Source organism: Giraffa tippelskirchi, chromosome 5 (genome assembly GCF_054371585.1).
Source record: "Giraffa tippelskirchi isolate mGirTip1 chromosome 5, T2T-mGirTip1v1.2.pri, whole genome shotgun sequence".
Lineage (NCBI taxonomy): Eukaryota > Metazoa > Chordata > Mammalia > Artiodactyla > Giraffidae > Giraffa > Giraffa tippelskirchi.
In genome coordinates, this window is record NC_137279.1 from 42,743,763 (window position 1) to 42,762,384 (window position 18,622).

Below are 18,622 nucleotides of genomic sequence, written 5' to 3' on the forward strand. Positions count from 1 at the left end.
CATATAACCCCCAAACTCCACTCTTAAGTACTCATCCAAGGGAAATAAAAACATATGGCCACATGAAAACTTGTATGTAAATGTTCATAGCATCAATGCTCATGGCCAAAAGCTGAAAACAACCCAAATGTCCATCAACTTATGATGGGTAAATATTATGTGGTATGTCTATACAGTGGAATATTGTTTGGCAATAAAAATAAATGAAGTACTGACACATGCTATAGCATGGAAGAAGCTTGGGGAAAACATGTTACGTAAAAGACCATCCATGAAAGAACACATATTGAATGATTCCACTTACGTGAAATGTCCAGATTAGACCAATCCATAGACAGAATGTAAACTGGTGGCTACCAAGGGCTAAAGGGTTGAGGAAAAGTAGAGAGTGATTGCTAATTGTATAGCTTATAGAATTTCTTGTTGGATGATACACATGTTCCAAAATTTATTGTGGTGATGGTGGTATAGCTCTGTGAATATACTCAAAGTCATTGAATTATGTGCCTTAAATGGTGAAATTTATGATGTATGAAGTGTATGTCAATAAAGATATCAGAAGAAGTAGGAGGAGGAAAAGAAAGGAGAATAAAAAAAAGGAAGAATCATCCAATCATTGGAATGCCCATGGGCAGAATCTCTCCTAAACATCTCAAGTCTGTTGCTACTAGGAAGTTAGAGATCCCAGTGGTTACATTGTGGGCTCTGGAATAAATATGGATGGTGTTGGTCAGATATGCATTAGCGTCACTACATTACTCCTTACTAAGTGACTCCTGAAATTTGGCTAGAGTTTTCTGAGATGACTTGTGTGCAGTGGTTCTCCAGCATGCATCAGGTCATCTAGAGGGCTTGTAAAATTGAATACTGTTGGACCCCACCCAGCGTGTCTGATTCAGTAGGTCTGGAGTAGGGCCAGAGAATCAGCCTGCCATGCAGGAGACCCCAGCTCAATTCCTGGGTCGGGAAGATCCGCTGGAGAAGGGATAGGCTACCCACTCCAGTATTCCTGGGCTTCTCTTATGGCTCATCTGGTAAAGAATTCACCTGCAATGCAGGAGACCTGGGTTGGGAAGATCCCCTGGAGAAGGGAAAGGCTACCCACTCCAGTATTCTGGCCTGGAGAATTCCATGGACTGTATAGTTCATGGGGTCACAAAGAGTCAGACACGACTGAATGACTTTCACTTCACAGGGCCAGAGGATTTGAGCTACCGACAATTTTCCAAGTGATGCTGATGTTGTGGGTCCTAGAACCATGCTTTGAAAACTATTAATCTAAAACTTAGTTCTCAGAGTTCCCCAGGGCCTACTGAGCATACTTTGCCAACAACAGCAGAAATTCATAATGTGAATTAGTGTGTGTGTGTTTAATATTTATTTATTTGGCTGCACCAGGCCTTAGTTGCAGCTGGTGGTATCTTCGACCTTCCTTGTAGCGTACGGAATCTTTAGTTGTGGTATGTGGGATCTTGTTCTCTGCCCAGGCATAGAACCCAGGTCCCCTGCACTGAGAGCATGGAGTCTTAGCCACTGGACCACCAGGGAAGGCTCAGTGTGTTTTAATAGTAACAACCTTATAAATAATTTATTTGGAAATTATTTCTAAATGTTAATGTACTAGTGTAATTGGTAGACTGCAGTTTTGATAAAATGATGAAAGGAATGACAGACTAAGACTCAGAAGATCTGGGGGTCATGAACTTCCAGCTATAGGAATTTGAACCAAAAAACTTCCTGACCACAGTTTTCTTACCTGTGGGGGGAAAAAAAATCACAATAATGCCTCACTACTATATAAGGCTGTGAGAAAGATAATATAATAACTTAGTTGAAAATACATGGTGAGCTGTACATGCATTAAACTTATATTCTTTTTTTGCTTTTTAAAAAATTAAGTTTATTGGAGTATAGTTGCTTAACATGTTGTATTAGTTTCTGCTGTATAGCAAAATGAATCAGTTATAGAGTTCCTTCCCATTTATATCACCAGAGAGTAGAATTTCCTGTGCTATGCAGTAGGTTCTTGTTAGATATCTATTTTATACATAGTAATGTATATATGTCAATCCAAACCTCCAAATTTACATTCTTTCTAAAAAATTTTTATTGGAATATAGCTTCTTTACAATGTTATATTAGTTTTTCCTGTACAGCACGACCTTATTTAAAAAGCAGAAATAGAGATACAGACATGGAGAACAAATGTATGGATACCAAGGTGGGGTAGAGGGGGATGGGATGAATTGGGAAATTAGGATTGATGTATATACACTATTGATACTATGTATAAGCTTACATTCTTTCAACTGGTAGTATATAAGCAGTCTGTAGTACAGTCACACCAACAGTATATAGAAATGAACTACTGATATTTAATGACATGGATGGATCTTGAAAACATTTCTAGTGAAAGGAATCAGGCAAAAGATAGCATGTTGTATGATTCCATCTATGGAATATCTTAGAAAAGGCAAAACTCCAGTAACAGAAGGTAGTTCAGTGGTTACCAGTGGCTGGATATTGGGAAGGATTTGACTACCAAGGGGTATAAGGGAACTTGAGGGTTGATGGAACTATTCTATGTTTTGATTACGGTGCTGAATGAATGACTGTATGCTGAACACAGAAGAGATGAATTTTATTATATGTAAATTATACCTCATTAAAAAGAAAACATGGAAGGGAAAACCACCAAAGGATAAAATGTGACTTAATTCAGATTAAACTCATTATGTATTGAACAGCCAAGCACAGTTTCTAGGTGTAGTTGGGTCCAGTTTCAGCAGCTTGGAAGGATGCTTAAGTGTAGAGATATTGCCCAATTTATCTTTCCAGAGGCCCATAGTAAATCCATACGTGACTTTAAAATTCTCAGAGTAGCTTGCAAACTGGTATTCCCTACTTATGTGCATGCTCAGTCATTCAGTCCCATCCAACTCTTTGCAGTTCTATGGGCTGTAGCCCTACAGTCTCCTCTGTCCATGAACTTCTCTAGGCAAGAATACTAGAGTGGATTACCATGCCCTCCTCCAGGGAATCTTCCTGACGCAGGGATCGAACCCGTGTTTCTTATGTCTCCTGCATTAGGCAGGTTCTTTACCACTAGCACTATCTGGGAAGCCCATTTCATGCTTATACTCAGGGTTAAAAGAGACTGGGCTAGGAACTTGAAAGCAGGGTTAGGATGGGAGATTGGGATTGACGTATATAAAACAGATAACTAACAAGAACCTACAGTGTAGCACAGGGCTAAAAAGAAGGTATAATCTGTTTGTAGGACATTTATTAAATTAACCTTAAAGTGCATTCCAATATACAATAGGAACAGACAAAAACTGTTTAATTCCACTTATACCTAGAGCAGTCAAATTCATAGAATCAGAAAGTACCTTGTTAGTTGCCAGAGACCAGGGGGTGGGGACCGATATGGGGAGGGGGAATGGGGAATTAGTGTTTAATGGGAACAGAGTTTCAGTTTAGGAAAGTGAAAAATTTGGGAGATGGTTGTTGGTGAGATTTACACATCAGTGTGAATGTACTTGGTGCCACTGAGCTGTACAGTTAAATATGGTTAAAATAGTATGTTTTATATTATGTAACTTACTACATACACACACACACACACACACACACACACACACACACACACACACACAGAAGAACATTAAAAAAAAAAGCAGGCATCCAGACTTACAGAAATCTAAATGATTCTGCTCCTTCATCCTATGATTTTGGTGTTTTGAAATCTTATTCTGCATATTTGTGTGGTCCTGGAAGGGTGGTTGGTGGTTTGAAGAATAAATACAGGGGTTTGCTAGTGGTGGGTGGAGTAGGGGGCAGAGAGAGGTGAGGTGCTAAGAGAGGAGGGACAAACATACTGCTTTTATTCCTGTGACTGTTCCTAAGGAGTGTGAAGCCATTTGCTTTTATAATCTAACTGCTAATTTTTTCCTTCTCTGGGAGTTTCTTCCATTTGCGTGTTCCTTACATTTTCTTAGAATTCCACCTTAAAACAAACTGAATGTACTTAAGGCCAATATTTCCGCGCCGAAAAGTTTTGCTTAAACGATGACACACTGCAGTTGGAGCCTGCTCACCCACATCTGGAAGCCACATGTCAGCAGCAGCTGTATAAAACCAGCAGCCCAGCAGACATAGGGTGACATTTTTTGCCAGAAGCCCAGACGGCATGGACCTCACTCTTCTGTGGGTGCTTCTGCCACTGGTCACCGTGGCCTGGGGACAGTATGGTGACTATGGGTACTATCATCAGTACCATGACTACAGTGATGATGGGTGGGTGAATCTGAACCGGCAGGGCTTCAGCTATCAGTGTCCCCATGGGCAGGTGGTGGTGGCCGTGAGGAGCATCTTCAACAAGAAGGAAGGTTCTGACAGACAGTGGAACTACGCCTGCATGCCCACACCCCAGAGCCTGGGGGAGCCTACGGAGTGCTGGTGGGAGGAGATCAACAGGGCTGGAATGGAATGGTAAGAGCCAGCGCGCTGCACACAGCTGGTGATGCAGCAACATACCCCTCTCGCTGGGGGAGGCTTGACCCTCAGGGAATAGATCTCAGTGGAGACTGGGCAAATTCTACCAGGATCCTTTCCATTGCATGCTCCGGGTGTGGCAGGGTCGATGCTGAGCAGACCACATTACAGGACAAAAACCCACGATGGGGCAGAGGGGTGTCCATGGCAGATGGACTTCTCTGTGGCTCTCAGTTTGGTCCAGGGACTAGTATGGCTTTGTGAAACATTTACTGGTTTGCCAAAAGATAAATACAGAAACTGAAAGTCTTTATGAAACTTTATAGCAATTCAATTTTGCTGTGACATCCAAATGGCATTTTAGTATGGTAGTAATGTATTTGGACTGTCTTACAAAAAAAAGTATTGGTGCACAATAGATTGGGGAAAATAAACAACAGAACCTTCATCACAGTTTGAGAAGTATTGATTTAAAGCTAATGAGTTGGGGAGAGGGGTCAAAGAAATTTAAGCCAAGAGAAGTGAAATGAAATAGCTTTTTGCCCTCCCAATTAAATGTGCCCTCTCAGTTTTGAGTACCAAGGTCCTTCTCTGTCTGCATTTAAAATGGATTTCATTGCTGGGAAATAGTTTATTAAAATCTTTTGGGAGAAGCCTTCTCATTCAACTAGGTTCTGCCATGGTTAATGACACAGAAATGGCCTGAGCCCATGTCTCCTGTGGCATGTGACTCTCTCACACTAGTACTTGGTCAGAGCCCATCCCAGGAGCTATGCGCTGTGAAGCCAGTTAGTCACAGCAGCCTGCACGGAGGCAAGGCCACTGAGTGGGTTGGGGGAGGGTAAAGGCAGACTCAGCGGGAGGTTGGCCTGGGGAGGAGGAAGCCCAGCTGGCTGGCTGCTGCTATGGTAACTGTGCAGAGGAGATTCTACTGAGGGGTCTCCATGGGCGTGTGGTGGATTAGGGCTTAGAGGTGGTCAAGCACAAAATTCCTAAGTGTCACTCCACCAGCACAGAGATGAGAGATCAAGAGGGAAAGACCGATGGGTGGAGGAGCCAGGCAATAAAGAGGACTTCTAAGCAATAAAAACAGCTGTCATTGATTGCTTAACCCAACCAAGCACCATGCTGAGTGCTTTATACGAATTATCTCATTTAATGCTCAAAACAAATCTATAAGTCACTTTATAGGTAGATAAACTGCTGTTAGAGATCAGGGGTTTGCTCAACTGGAAAGCGGTTGATCCAGGATTTGAATCCAGCGAGTCTCAGCTCCAGAGAATAAGTGCTTAGCCATGGTGATGGGCTCCTTGAGAGTCTGCTGCCCCACTGCGTGGGCTAGGTCAGCACGGGTCAGGGCGGTAGGGACTGGACTCAGGGCAGTTCTTCATCCTGGGGAGGGAGGGCACTGTAAGATGACAGCAGAAGCTAGTCTTGGAGGGATGGGGTCAGCTTGATTACTGCCATGACTGGGGAGGGGCTCAGCCAGCCTGTGGAAGGGACGGGGTAAGGTTCACAGCTGCTGGTGAGGGCCCCTTTGTCAGGCCTTATTCATCCATCCCCACTGCCTCCAGTGAGCATATTTAATTATCTAAAACCCTTCCAGACAGATGGCTGACTCAGAGTCCAGCCTCACCTCAATGACAGTCTCCAGTGGCTTCCCGTAGGCAGGCCATTGCCAGGCACAGAGCCTGGGGATGACCTAATTACAACTGTCAGTCTAGTCCTCCAATTTAGGGGACCAGTAGATGGGTGGGGCTCCCTTCTAATGCCCCCTTATAGAGCCACACAAAACAGCACTCAGATGATTTCTTAAATCCTAAAGGAAGAGCCCTGGACTCTGAATCAGGAGGCCTGGACTTAGATCCTGCTTCTGAAGACAACTTGCCTGGTGACCTTGGACCACGGGTTCAGCTCTCTGGGCTCCCACTTCATTTGGAAAATGAGCAGTTAGACTGTCTAATCTCATAGGGCTCAAGGCTCCTAATCTCTGCTTGGCTCTGAAAATACAGCTGGATTGTTCTTTCATTCTGTTGATCTTTGTGTTTATCCCTGCTAGGGAGAGGAGGCAAACTGTGTTTAGTTTCAAACTTGCCAACGTGTGACTGGTTTGTCATTACTCTGAAACTATTTGAAGAAAAGCACGAGAGGGAAATTATATGCAAATTATATGATTTTGTTTGGCCAGTGGGAATCAAATGAGAAGCTGACAGACACAATCTCTCTTCCACCTTCACTTCCTCCACGTTTTTGATTGTGCAGAGTCAAATGATTTTTTCTTTCTTTCCCACTTTCTACCCTCTGTTGTCTCTGTCTCCTCCTCCATTAATCACAGAGTTAAAAAAAAAAAGTACAAACGAAAAACAGTAGGACTCAGCTGCCCCAGGACTGATCCCGATTACCCCAGAGGCATTTTTGTTAGATGATTATTGCTTTTAGTTTAGGCTCCAGTCTCAGTGAAAAAATCAGAAGGAGAGAAATTTTTCATAAACTGAGGAGCAATTATATCTTCCCATTGACTGCAGGTTCTTAATCTGTTCTGGGGGCAGAGTTGATAGTTTTGTGTAATATGGCTGCCTTGTATAACTACATTTGTTTGCAAGCTTAGTTTTAAAGGGGGTGGGGGAGTCTCAAACACAGATATGACAAAAATACATAGAATCTGCTAAAGACCCTTGTTAATTGGAGCACAGTCTTTAAAAAGTGTTTCCGTCATGGCTGAGTTGACTTGTAACACGGCTGTTTCCTAGGGCTTCTCTGTTGAAAAATCACTTCTGCAGACGCCAGATTCTGAAGTGTGCATGCTGGCCCCCACTTACAATGGCTTGGAGGCTTTACCTTGATCCCATGAGTGGCATTTTGCCATCTCAGACCATGCCCCAGTTGTTCCCAGGGAATCTTCTCAAACTTGGGTTGACCCAGGCCGTAGGACATGTGGGTCCCATATGGAACAAGGTGAAGCTAAAATTTGTCAGTGAGGCTGAGCTGGAGTGTGGTGGAAGGAGCTCTGGTTTTAGAATCAGGAAACTTTGATTCATAGCTCCTTTTCCTATCATCTCTGAGCTCTGTGGTCTTGGGCATTCAGTTTCTCATTACGGAAAAAAAAGAAAAAAAGTGTAATACTCATATCACAAGCTGTTAGGGAGAGGTACTGTGATGCTCACAAGCCAAAGTGTAGGAGAACTCTAACACAAATCTAAAACAAATTCCTGGCACATCATGGGCAGTCAACAAAGATTTTGTGAATCTGTAATTTGATCAGGCTGATTAATGAGGCAAGTCAGTTTTACATGGAGTCTGAATTCAGAAGAACATTCAGTCTCCTGGCATTTGCTTTTTTCCCAGGTCCTCAAAAAATTCCCAAGAAGATATTTCAAAATGGCAGCTTGTTTTGGAGCTGACTGTTTGAATTTATGAATCCACCAAAGATAAGCCACGTGATGCACAAGAGGAAACCACATTACTTCCATCACATTGTAAAATCATGAGCTACTCCAAAAGCATATATACTATTAGTATAAATTTTGGCAGTTTTATCCTTGGCTGAAAAGTACAGGCCCACATAAGAGCATATCATTCAGCCTGCTAAGCTGAAGTAGCCATACATAAAGGTACCTCCTCAAAAATATAAGAAGTTGCAATAGCATACCCAGCACAGTATTTGCCATTGTCATCTTTTAAATGAGAACTGTCAGTGAAGCAAGAATAATCACAGTTACCCAGAGAACTTCCTAAAGATCATTGCAAGGAGTCAGTAGGTCATCCCACCAGTGTTAAGCAGTCCTGATGAACTTCATCAGTGCCAGAGGGGGGAAGAGTAGCAGAATTAAGATTATTACAACATAAATGAGTGGTGTGAGGAACAGTTAGCAAAAGGACTTCTTATGAGGTGAGGCAGCTGACTGAGAAATGTTGAGTGTGATGAGAATTCAGAAGAGCTTCTACTGAGGTACAAAGAGGGTTAAATGATTCTGGACAAACCTCCACTCTCAGTCCTTGAGTCTTCTTATCAGTAAAATAGGAGCATTGGGATCCCCTGTGGCTCAGATGGTAAACAGTCTGCCTGTAAGTGGGACACCTGGGTTTGATCCCAGGTCAGGAAGATCCCCTGGAGAAGTGAATGGCTACCCACTCCAATATTCTTGCCTGGAGAACCCCATGGACAGAGGAGCCTGGTGGGCTACAGTCCATAGGGTTGCAAAGAGTTGGACATAACTGAGCAACTAACATAACATATAGGGACTAGTATAAGCAACAATGAGGTGTTAAGCCTTATAATCTAATAAGATTTTTATGCTTTGAAGGGCTTCTTTACATATAAGATATTGATTAACTCTGGGAAGAGGTTTTAAGGGATCTGTTTGAACCTTGATGTGCAGTGGGCTGTGAATTTTGCTGATATCAGTTGGAGATTTTGCCACAAAGAGGGTGGTAATTGATTCAGTAGAAGCAGATAACCAGTTGTTTCCAGAATCAGCTCTAGTACCATCAAAAGCAAAACAAATAAATGTCAAAGAGTCACTTAATTCACCTGGTTGGCTGCTTTGATGACTACTGTCAAATTCTAGAATTATTTTCTCCTTTTAGGAAAAAGTCCAGTATATTTCTCTGACTTTCCTGGTGGCTCAGTGGCAAAGAAACTACTTGCCAATGAGGGAGACACAGGTTCAATCCCTGGGTCAGGAAGATCCCCTGGAGAAGGAAATGGCAACCCACTCCAGTATTCTTGCCTGGAAAATCCCATAGACAGAGATGCCTGGTGGGCTACAGTCCAACAAGTCGCAGAGAGTTGGACATGACTTAGTGACTGAGCATGCACTCGCGCCTGTATATTTCTCTAAGAATTCTTCACCTAATAAATGGAAGGGAAAAGAAACTAAGGGAAACACGTATGTGCCTCTTAAAAGGCCTAAGCAAAAGGGAATATCTTCAGAGACAGGAACCTCATGAGGTTTATTAGAGATTTCCCGCTATTTGAATTGTTTTAGTACTACAAGGCAAGGGCTAATTTAAGTAGTGCGGTTGAGTACTTGGAAGGTGGCACCAATGTCAGTTAGAACTGGAAGAGATTCACCCCAAACCTGGACAAACTTTCTTCAAGTCATTTAAGAGGGATGATTGGGACGAGCTCCTTTTGTTCCCAGGAGTCCAGTCATTGAGGACTGGGAGGAGGTTGGAAAGGTTGATTAAAGGGCTGAAGGCAACTAAAGCCCTTAAATTTGTAGCAAATTATTTTCCAATGTCCTGACTTGTTGTACAAATAGAAGAAACTTAGGGGAGGGGGTTCACTTAGGGGCCTTCATTTGCTGAAGTTGAAGATTAAGAATGTTGGCAGTCTTCCTTTTAGGTGACTCATCTAAAGTAGGAGAGTGCTGGTTTATTAGGTTAACTGAGTCTGGAGTGGACACAGTTTCCTATTCCATGCTAGTTCTTTTTACTAGAAGGGAGAGGTCCCGGATGAGCCTGTTACTAAACATAGAGTTTAGAGCTACCCGAATGGAATCAACGTCTGGAGAAAGATCAGAATTCGCTTTAAAAATAATCTGAAGTCAGTTGTAATAGTCATGAACACATTCATCAAATTTTTGTGTGCCAGCCTGAATTTTGTTCCAATCAACAGGCTTTAGAAAAGCCCTTGTAATAACTCAATGAATATGCCTAGTGATTGCCTGAGCCTGAACACATAGTAAGTTAGTGTGCTGGTCTCACAGTTGTAATTCTAGAGACGTTTCAGGATTTTCTGTATTAGCTATTTTCATTCAAATTTGGGCGTTGTCTTCACTGACAAGCATATGAACTGGCTGATGTATGTTGAAGAAACCAGGTTGATAAGTTTGAATGACTAAATTACTCAGCAAATCTATGAGGATCTTCAGTTACTTTGGGGAAAAGTTTGACTGGCTTGCAGTTCAGCTTTAGTCCAGGAAATATTAGAGATTAAGGGTTGAGCCTCTGGGTCCCCAAAAGGCTTAATTTGAAAGGGACAGTTTCTGATCAGTTCAGAGGAAAAGGGAATGGGAAGACCTTCAGAGAAAAGAGGAAGTCTGGCAAGAGAATCAGTATTGGGGGTTGGGGGTCTATAGGAGATATAGGGGCTTCCCCAGGGCCTCAGCAGTAAAGAATCCACCTGCAATGCAGGAGTCACAGAAGAAGCTGGATTGATCCCTTGGTCAGGAAGATCCTTGGAAGAGGGCATGGCAATCCACTCCATTATTCTTGCTTGGAGAATCCGATGGACAGAGGAGCCTCATGTGCTACAGTCCATGCGGTCACAAAGAGTCAGACATGCTTGAAGCAATTTAGCATGCAAACACATACAGGAAGTGTAGATGGCAAAATAGAGAAGGAGAAAGATGGCACTGAGGGTGGGCCCTGAGCGAGGTGTGCTGAAGGAGAGAGGCAAGGTGGTATAGAGGTGGAGTGAGAGACAGAGAAGCCAAAGAAGAAGAACCCGAGGCTTTGGGAGCCATGTTATCTTTCTTTAAACATTTTCCTCGGTTAATCTTAACATTTTACTTTGCAGAGATGCAATTTTAGTCTCCTGATAATATTTGGAAACCTCAAAATACCCATCAGAATAGGCTTTTCACTTAGCTTTGGAAAATTTAGAGTGATGGTTGTCCAATTTGGTTTTGAGAAAAGTATGCTTAGGGATTTCAAAAGTTCCCCCACGATGGTCATTGGTATTCTAAATTGCCTTTGGTTAGGTTAATCCAATTTAATTAGACATGAACATGAAGAATAACCTTGGTTTTCAAACATAAATTGGACCAGGATCGCTGTAGGGAAGGGATACCCTCAAAATATTTAAATAACTGGGATCCCATTTTCTCATAGCTGTTTTCTCTAGAGTAAGAGAATTATTTTCAAACAACTTAGCTCAAATAACCCGCATTGCATGCAGGTCTAGTATCAGCCAATTCTAAGGCAGCCGTCTGGTCCTGAGAGAGACAGGAAGCTACTCAGCATACTTCCAATAAGACAGCCCCCCCTTCCCCAAGGAATGGGCTGATGGCCAGCCAGTTCCAGCTGTATCAGTCTGATTTCAAAAATTGAGTCAAAGTGCCAAATGAATATTCTCATACAGGAACAAGGTCTTAATCAGAAAAGATAAAACCTTAAAACAGATCCTGAATAAAACCTGGAAAGCTTCAAAATGTAACGAGGGTGAAGCTCAGATCCAGGAGAAAGATTTGCTTAAAAATCTCAGGGCCAGTTAGAAAAGCAGTGAGCATCAACAAGTTCAATGTGGGTACCACATCTGTTTGCTCACAAGCCTCAAAGTAATCAAAGATCTTCACTGGATCTGCCAATGGAACACCAAAATGTTGACCTAAAACAAATAGACGGCTAGTTACATCTCCAGAAAACAACGGGTTTGGTTGGGATGAGCAAATGATTACAATTTGGGGTCTACAACCATGGTGAGGCATGTGCAAGTCCCTACAAAATGGAGAGAACTCTTTTGTGGGGGGAAAGGGAGTTGGGAGGGCTACAGTAAACATAAAGTCCATGGTTTTTCATTGGTTGCCTTGTGACAAACTCTCATTGGCTGAGCAGCATCAAGTGTATGAGAGCTCCCCCTTCTGGTCCATCTCCTGACTCTATTTAATTGAGATTTCTATTTAACTTTTTAACAGTAGGAACTCAGTTTTCCACAGTGTAATTCTAATCGAGACCAAGGTCCTGTCTAGTACAGAGCGGTCCATCCTGATTCATTATTCTGGTCATTACGTACACACTGTGCTCACCTGGTTTTCCCAGATCAGCTCCTCTACACTAATATCTTTCGCCCTCTGCTCCCCAATCTGCCTTATGTTTCTTGTGGTGCACTTGTCCTTACCAGGTTTGTATTTTATACTTTGTTCCCTTCAAAATATAAGCTTCATGAATGTAAGGATTTGGTCTCATTCACCACTGTATAGAATATTTTTCAGCACTAGAATAATACTGGCACATTGTGGGACCCACTAACTATGTAGTGAAAGATCAAATAAGACTAGTTAGGGACTTCCTTGACAGTCAGTGGTTAAGAATCTACCTTTCAATGCTGGGGGTGTGGGTTCAATCCCTAATTGGGAGCTAAGATCTCACATGCCTCATGGTCAAAAACCAGAACATAAACAGTAAGAGCAATACTGTAACAAATTCAATAAAGACTTTAAAATGGTTCACATTAAAAAAAAAAAAACAACTTAAAAAAAGACTATTTAGTTCACTGAGCAGCCCAAATCCCAGCCAATGTCCTCAGTGCCCTTGACAAAGAAGCCTGTAGATCTTCTTGCACAGGGAACCACTGTGGTTACATTTTTCAATTATTTTATTTTATTTTATATTGTAGTAAAGCTGATTTACAATGTGTTAGACTCAGGTGTACAGCAAAGTGATTCAATTACAGATATATAGATAGATAGATAGATAGATACATTCTTTCTCAAATTTTTTTCCATATAGGTGATTACAGGTTACTGAGTAGAGCTCCCTGTGCTATACAGTAGATCCTTGTTGATTATCTATTTTATTATAGTAGTGTATATATGTTAACCACAGACCCCTAATTTATCCCCTCTCCCCACTACATATGTACAATGGAATACTACTCAGCCATGAAAAAGAATGAATTTATGCCATTTGCTGGAACATGGAAGAACCTAGAGATTATCATACTAAGGAAAGTAAGTCAGACAGAGAAAGACAAATAACATATATATCACTGATATGTGTAATCTAAAAAAAAATTGATAAAAATGAACTTATTTACAAAACAGAAACAAACTCACAGACTTCAAGAACAAAGGTGAGAGTGAAGCAATTGACAAAGCAATGAAATAGATATGAAATATAAGTGCTATTACCATAATTCTAATTGATGTGGTGCTGTATAATTTATAAAATATTCCTCATTCATTTGCCTATTTATTCACTACCAAATGCTTATTATCACAAACTTTGCCAGACTCCAGGAATATGAAGATGAATAACATACAGTCTATGCCCCTGAGTTATTCATGGTCTAATCTTATTTGAGCTTCACAATAATACTGCAAGCAAAATTACTATTGGGTTGGTCAAAAAGTTCATTCAGTTTTTTCCATAAGATGTCTCTAGTAGTGCTTAGTTGTTTTTAACTTCACTTGAAACATTTTTGTTAGACTGTATTGTAACAGCTGTCATATCAGCATGGATTTTAAAAAACGTATCAAAATTGGTAAATTTTTGTTCAGCCATTTTAATATTGATGATGGAAGAAGTAAGGCAACATTTTCGGCATATTATGCTTTATGATTTCATGAAAGGCAAAAAAAGCAGCTGAAATGAAAAAAATTGTGCAGTGTATGGAGAAGTTGCTGTGACTAATCAAACATGATCAGTGATCATCAAAAGTGATTTGTGAAGATTTGTGCTGAAGATTTCTCATAGGACATTGCTCCATGGTCAAGTGGACCAGTTGAATTTGATAGCGATCAGATTGAGACATTAGTTGAGGACAATCAACGCTATACCACGTGGGAAATAATCTGCATACTCAAAATATCCAAATCAAGTGTTGAGAATCATTTGCACGAGCTTGGTTATATTAATCACTTTGATGTTCCATGGAAGTTAAATGGGGGAAAAAAAAAACCTTCTTGAAAGTATTTCCTCATACGATTCTCTACTTAAACATAACTAAACCATTCCATTTTTAAAACAAATTGTTATGGAAGATTAAAAGTGGGTACTGTCCAATAATGCAGAACAGAAGAGATAATGAGCAATTAAAATGAAAAACCACCAACCGCACCAAAGCCCAGCCTTCATCCAAAGAAGTTGATGATGTGTATATGGTGAGGTTAGAAGGGAGTCCTCTACTATGAGCTCCTTCTGGAAAAACAAATGACTAATTTCAACAAGTACTACTACCAATTAGACCAACTGAAAGCACCACTTGACAGAAAGTGTCTGGACTTAGTCAACAGAAAACCCATAATCTTCTATCAGGATACTGAAAGACTGCGTGTTTCTCTGATGATCAGGCAAAAGCTATTACAGCCTGGCTGGAAAGTTCTGATTCATTCCCATATCCACCAGATATTGTACCTTCAGATTTCTATTTACTTCAGTCTTTACAAAATTCTCCTAATGGAAGAATTTTCAATTCCCTGGAAGACTGTAGAAGGCACCTGGAACAATTCTTGGCCCAGATGTAGCTTCTCCTTCCATTTAATTGCAAATATTTATGATAACAGTAATAGCAACAACCACTACCTTTTCTGTCTTTTCATGACATACTTTGTACCAGGCGCTGGGGTAGACACTTGACATATACCATCTCTTTAATCTTCATGCAATACTATCAGGCTTGAAGTTGTCATCCCCATTTTGTGGCTGTGCTGTGCTATGCTTAGTTGCACAGTCATGTCTGACTCTTTGCGACTCCATGGACTCCAGCTCACCAGGCTCCTCTGTTCATGGGGGTTCTCCAGGCAAGAACACTGAAGTGTTGTCATGCCTTCCTCCAGGGAATCTTCCCAACTCAGGGATCAAATCCAGGTCTCCTGCATTGCAGGTGAATTCTTTACTGTCTGAGCCACCAGGGAAGCCCCCATTTTTGTGGGCGTAGGCATAAACATCAGCAGAAAGAACAAGATGGGACATGGAGTCATTCTTTTGGGGCTTGAGAGAAAAATCCAAAACTTGTAAAGCTCCTTTGAATAGGTAGACTTGCCCCAAAACTTGTTTGTCTTTGTCCCTTGTCATTTCATTGCCCCCCAACCCCATCCCCAGCCAGTTTCTTGTTTCTCATCTTTGTCTTTAGTACCAATCTATTTCTTCTGTCCAACATCTGTATCATCGTGATGTCCCTTACCAGTACAGTTGTCTGGAAAGCATTCCGGACCAAGTACAGCACTTGACATAGAGTAGGTAATAATGAATATTTGTTGAAAGACAACAAACATTCTGAAAATCTGTGGAGCATGTTAAACATGTCTGATAGCAACTCAAAGAATATTCTAGGGAAAAGAGAATTATCAGGAGTCAAAGCTTTACTCTAAAAGAATGAGTCTCCCTTGGTGAAATTTAAACCCTTATCAAGCTGGATTGGGAGAGCAATGTTGGGGAGTAAGAGGCTGAGCCACGTGGTCTCCTAGTCACAGGGAGTGGCCGCTAGCCTGGACACTGGGAAAAGTTGCTTTTATTCCATCTTTGTCATGGAGTTGAAGACTGGCTAGCAGACCTGGAAACACAGTTTGTGGAGCTGGAAGAAGAGATGAGCACAACCAGCCCATCCATTTGATGGGATTCTGAAAGCTCTTCACCAAGATGCTGCTGCTTTCCTTATGCTGTTCTCCTCTCAACCCAATGCCACCTCCAACTTGCTAAGAGTCTGGATTTTCTGTGGGTCTGGACTGAGACCAGCAGAGACTGGAAAGAGAGACTAAAACTTCACAGAGGTGTTCACTGGCAAAACCAGACATGTGCACAGCTTCCCGTCCTGGCCATCGTCACTGAGCCTGACCAATGGCCCTGGACCCAGGGAAGGGCACAAACAGCAGGGAGAAAGCCTGACTGAAGAATGGACCAGAAAGCAGCAGGACAATCATGGAGCAACTTTTTGGGCTCCCTGAGAGTTCCTGAACAGGAGCTTTGGCCTCAGAAAAATCTGAGTTTGGATCCTTGCTCTTCCTGTTTCTATCTTGGCCAAGAGCTTTGCAGGTGTTATTTCACTTGATTCTCACAGTGACCTAGGTGAGGCTCCACACGGGATGTCAAGGTCAGGACTAGGACCAGAACTCATGCCTGCTGATCCCTCAACAAGGACTCTTTCCCCTGAATCCTGTTGCTTCCACATTTTGCTATTGTGGATATAGAAGAAAGTTTTCCCAGGGTGATGGCCCTGAGAAAAGAGAAATCACTTTCAGAAAGGCCATTTCCTCAGAAAATGTCCATGACCATTGTTGTCAGAGGAGGAACAACTGCCTGGTGATTTTCCTTCTAGAAAGTTTCCAGCGTCAGGTGGAGCAGGGCTCACAGTGCTCGAGTTTGTGAATCTGAGCCTCCAGCCTTCAAAGTGTTGATGAGATAGAATGTCTTTTCAAAGGGAGAGGAGATAGTCCAGAAGCAAGGAACCCCAGGGTCCTCAGACTCTGAGGAAATGTTCTCAGAGGATCTGTGCCTAGGGCTCAGCTGGGTCCTATCATCCTTTACCAGGAAAGCTGCCGTCTTGGGCCCATCCTCCTTTCTGCAGACCATTCAAGAACAACAGCCATCCACTGGGCAGTGAAGCAGAGTCTCAGGGACGTCTTTTCCACAACATTTTAAAGAAAATTGAATTTGAATCACTTTAGTAATGCAAGCTTTCTCCAACTCCCCCTCCCTCCCCTCCTGTTGATAAGCTCCCTTCATTCCCCTTCTCACTTGCCTGGCTCCTGTGTTTGGAATCCTGCAGTTTGTGGCCAAATCTTTAGGTGGATCTTATTAAATACTATTTGAAAAGGTGATGAAAGGGAGAGGAGTGGAGGAGAGTAATACCCAAAACTAGATTCATTTTGCACCCTCATCCTGGAGCAGGCTCTGTTCCTGAAGGAGAAGGTAGAAGTGGGAAGATGTATCGCTCACCTGAGTTTCTGAGAACTGCTTGGACAGAGTTTCAGGGTCCCTCCTGGATTTGAATGATGGACTTTTACAAGTGCATTCTGGGGGGCTTCCCTGATGGTCCAGTGTTAAGAGTCCACCTTGCAGTGCAGGCAATGAAGGTTCAATCTCTGATCGGGGACCTGGCATCCCACATGCTGTAGGACAACGGAACTAGTACATCTCAACTGGAGAGAAACCTGCATGCTGAAACAAGGATCCTGAGTGCCACAACTAAGACCTGACACAACCAAAAATTAAGACAAAAGAAGTGCATTCCGCCTCTAGTAGTGGAAGTTCCCCCAGTCATTCATTTGTTCATTCATTCTTCCATGACACATTTGCTGGACTCCAGTGTCAGGCCCTGTAGGGAATTAAAACTGAAGATTAAGTTATCTTTCTCCTTTAAGGACTTTGCCATCTACTGGGGGCAATAAGTTGTACTCAGGTAGCTGTGCTGCAAGGTGGATGTATTAGCAATTAGGACAGCCAACCTCTATGAGCTTTGCTTTAGGGAAACAGCAGCTCAAGGAATGCATATGAGTCTACCAGCTTTCCACTGATGGAGACCGGAAAGCCAAGAGAAGATTTCTCAGAATGTACCCACAAGTGCTGTGTGGATCCAGTGAAAGTATGATGGCAATAATAAGTAGTTTATTAAACATTAAAATATAATATTCCCAGAGTTGTATATGAAAGTGAATGTGTTAGTCTCACTCAGTCATGTCTGACTCTTTGCAACCCCATGGACTGTAGCCCTCCAGGCTCCCCTGTCCATGGGGTATTCTCCAGGCAATCATACTGGTGTGGGTAACCATTCCCTTCTCCAGGGGATCTTCCTGACCCGCAGGAGTGATTAAACTCACATCTCCTCTTTCGTAGGTAGATTCTTTGCTATCTGAGCCACCAGGGAAGCCCCAGAGTTGTGTATGCATTGCTTCATTTGGTCTTCACAATAACTTTAATAAGTACATACTGTTGTTATGCCCATTTTACAGTTGAGAAAACTGAGACCTTTAGAGGGTATGAAGCCTGTCAAAGGTGATACAGTCAAGAATGGTTGAAGTAGCAGTCCAGCAACATAGCCTATGCTCTTAACTACCCTGCTACACTGCTTCTACATGAGTGTGAAAATGTCCCCTTACAAAAATCCAGTTCTAGAAGGAATAATTTCATCACCTTAGCCACACACACTGCCAAGCTCCGGTATAGGCTCACTCTGCCAAAATGTGGAAGCAGTGGGACAGAAACTGGGGGAGGTGAGCTCTGTTTGGTTAACTAGCTTTCATCATATGTCCTTGGGCCCTGGGTGTGTAGTGTCCAAATAAGCTTCACAAGGCAGTGATATTTTAGGTGGCATTTGAGAGAGTGACACACACACACTTCCCATACAGGACTGTGGGGTCAGCTGCCTGGCTGGCAGCCGGCAGAGAATTCATGGAACTTGGATGGGCTTCAGAACTGGTACCGAAACCGTTCAGCTTATCTTGTTACATTTATTTTTGCTTAT

The 18,622-nt window shown here is 42.2% G+C and overlaps 1 protein-coding gene across 1 annotated transcript in view; it reads left to right on the forward strand.

Moving 5' to 3' along the window:
- The first annotated feature begins 4,164 nt into the window (after positions 1 to 4,164).
- Positions 4,165 to 18,622, forward strand: part of DPT (dermatopontin) — a 33,131-nt gene continuing 18,673 nt past the window's right edge. The window contains exon 1 of the mRNA XM_081485754.1: positions 4,165 to 4,494. Coding sequence (XP_081341880.1) covers positions 4,193 to 4,494 — 302 coding nt within the window. The 5' untranslated portion in view covers positions 4,165 to 4,192. The remainder of the gene's footprint in view (positions 4,495 to 18,622) is intronic.